The sequence below is a fragment of the Condylura cristata genome, unplaced genomic scaffold (genome assembly GCF_000260355.1).
Source record: "Condylura cristata isolate star-nosed mole 26May11 unplaced genomic scaffold, ConCri1.0 scaffold00006, whole genome shotgun sequence".
Taxonomy (NCBI): domain Eukaryota; kingdom Metazoa; phylum Chordata; class Mammalia; order Eulipotyphla; family Talpidae; genus Condylura; species Condylura cristata.
In genome coordinates this window covers 8425141-8427215 of record NW_004567107.1, presented here as the reverse complement: position 1 = coordinate 8427215, position 2075 = coordinate 8425141, and the positions used below count along the sequence as shown (strand labels likewise).

The window sequence follows — 2075 nt, the reverse complement described above, 5'->3', positions numbered from 1 at the left end:
GGGTTAATGCACAGCACTGTGAAGCTATCTGAAGCCATTGCAGCACGAGTTCCATCCCTGGCCAGGAGCTGGCCAGCAGACCTCTCCTGATCTTCCCGCTGCTCCCCTCAGCAGTGTATTTCATTAGATCTGCCTGTTCTGCTCTACGTCTGTATATATAAAATACCCATATGTAAAAAAAGACACTACTTTGTTTATAGGCTACTTCTAAGATTTCTACCTCCCCTGTTTCCTTCATTCTAGAGATATGAGCAACATGAGGTGGGAGAACCAGAGCAGCGTGTCTGAGTTCCTCCTCCTGGGGCTCCCCATGCGTCCAGGGCAGCAAGTCCTGTTCTTCGCCCTGTTCCTGGGCATATACCTGACCACGGTGCTGGGGAACCTGCTCATCATCCTGCTCATCAGGCTGGACTTGCGCCTCCACACCCCCATGTACTTCTTCCTCAGCTTTTTGGCCCTCAATGATGTGTGTCTCTCATCTGTCACTGTCCCTAAGATGTTGACAAACTTGCACACTAATCACAAGTCCATCCCCTATGCAGGGTGCATTTCGCAGATATATTTTTTAATATTGTTTGTCTGTCTTGACAATTTCCTTCTGGCAGTGATGGCCTATGACAGGTACGTGGCCATCTGTCAGCCCCTGCACTACACCACCATCATGAGGCAACAGCTGTGTGTTTCCTTAGTTGCTGGGTCCTGGTTTTTCTCCAGTCTCCACTCACTGTTGAACACCCTCCTCTTCACACAACTGTCCTTCTGTGGTGACAATACCATCCCCCACTTCCTCTGTGATCTCTCTACACTCCTGAAGATGAGCTGCTCAGACATCTCCCTCAATGAGTTGGTCATCTTCTTTGAGGGAGGGCTAATTATTCTTGTGCCACTTAGTGGCATCTTGGGCTCCTACATCCGGATTTGGACCACCGTCCTGAGAGACCCCTCTGCTAAGAAATTCTTCAAAGTCCTATCTACCTGTGGCTCCCACCTCCTTGTTGTGGCTTTATATTATGGGACCATTGCAGAAGTTTACCTGTTTTCTTCCTCATCCACCTCCAGTGATGAAACCATAATTGCCTCTGTGATGTATATGGTCGTCACCCCCATGCTGAACCCCTTTATCTACAGTCTGAGAAACAAAGACATGAAACGTGCTCTGGAAACAGTTGTAAATAGGATGAAGTTCCTTATGTCAAAAGACTCAAGATGAACCTGTTAATAATCACTCTCTCTGCTACACACACCAGCTTCATCAACCAGACTGACTCAATGATTCTCACATTTGCTTAACAATGCTGGGGTTAGATGATGCTTGATTGCTACATCATGGTCTTGGGGTGGAGAGTAAGGAGGATGTAAGAGGCAGGAAGGAGGATGGAAAGTCCTTGAATTCCATCACTTTATGAAATTCCTGCCTTTCTTTCACTCGTTTCTCACAGTTCATCGTAGCAGGGGGATGGAAACAACATCATATAGAATTCTAATGTAAGTTAAATTTTTAGATTAGAAGTCTTACTTTCCTATTACTTTTGGATCCTCATAACATCATTTTCTTTTAACTTGATTTTATTATAGCTGACCTGCCTTTAATAAATATGTACACTGATGTAATTTGGAAGCTCTTGTTATCAGTAATTCCTTTAGTTCTTTCTAAAACAGAAATTTTCTGTGGTGCTTGAAATGTTCTTTATCTTATTTGGTAATGTAACAGCAGAGACATGCCCTTGTGAAAATTCACCAGGCTATCCATTTCCAACTAATACAATTAGTGTATATCTGTTAGACAAAGACACAAAAAGGGTGGTTTGAGAAACTATGATTATGATTTTATGAGTCCGTAGTTACAATGGGGGTGTCCTGGTTGTGCAAGGGGTTAAGCACAGCACTATGAAACTTCCTGCAGCCACATGTCCCGAGTTCAATCCTAGCCAGGGGGCTGACCCACATGGCACAGCAGACCTCTCCTGTCTTGCCCACTGCCTCCATCAGCAGTTTTTTCAGTCATTCTGCCTGTTATGTTCCCTACTTTGTTTCTGGTGAATCTTCTCCTCCCCACACCTCAGGCCTGTCCCCCA

General features: G+C 44.9%; 1 protein-coding gene across 1 annotated transcript; it reads left to right on the top strand.

The window, feature by feature from the left end:
* The first annotated feature begins 256 nt into the window (after positions 1-256).
* On the top strand, positions 257-1210 carry LOC101626626 (olfactory receptor 1J4-like). Its single transcript, XM_012721221.1, has one exon. It carries the CDS (start codon positions 257-259, stop codon positions 1208-1210), a length of 954 nt encoding a protein of 317 aa, XP_012576675.1.
* The last annotated feature ends 865 nt before the right edge of the window (positions 1211-2075 follow it).

Coding starts and splice junctions, on each gene's coding strand:
- LOC101626626 (XM_012721221.1), top strand. CDS start 257: ATGAGGTGGGAGAACCAGAGCAGCGTGTCTGAGTTCCTCCTCCTGGGG.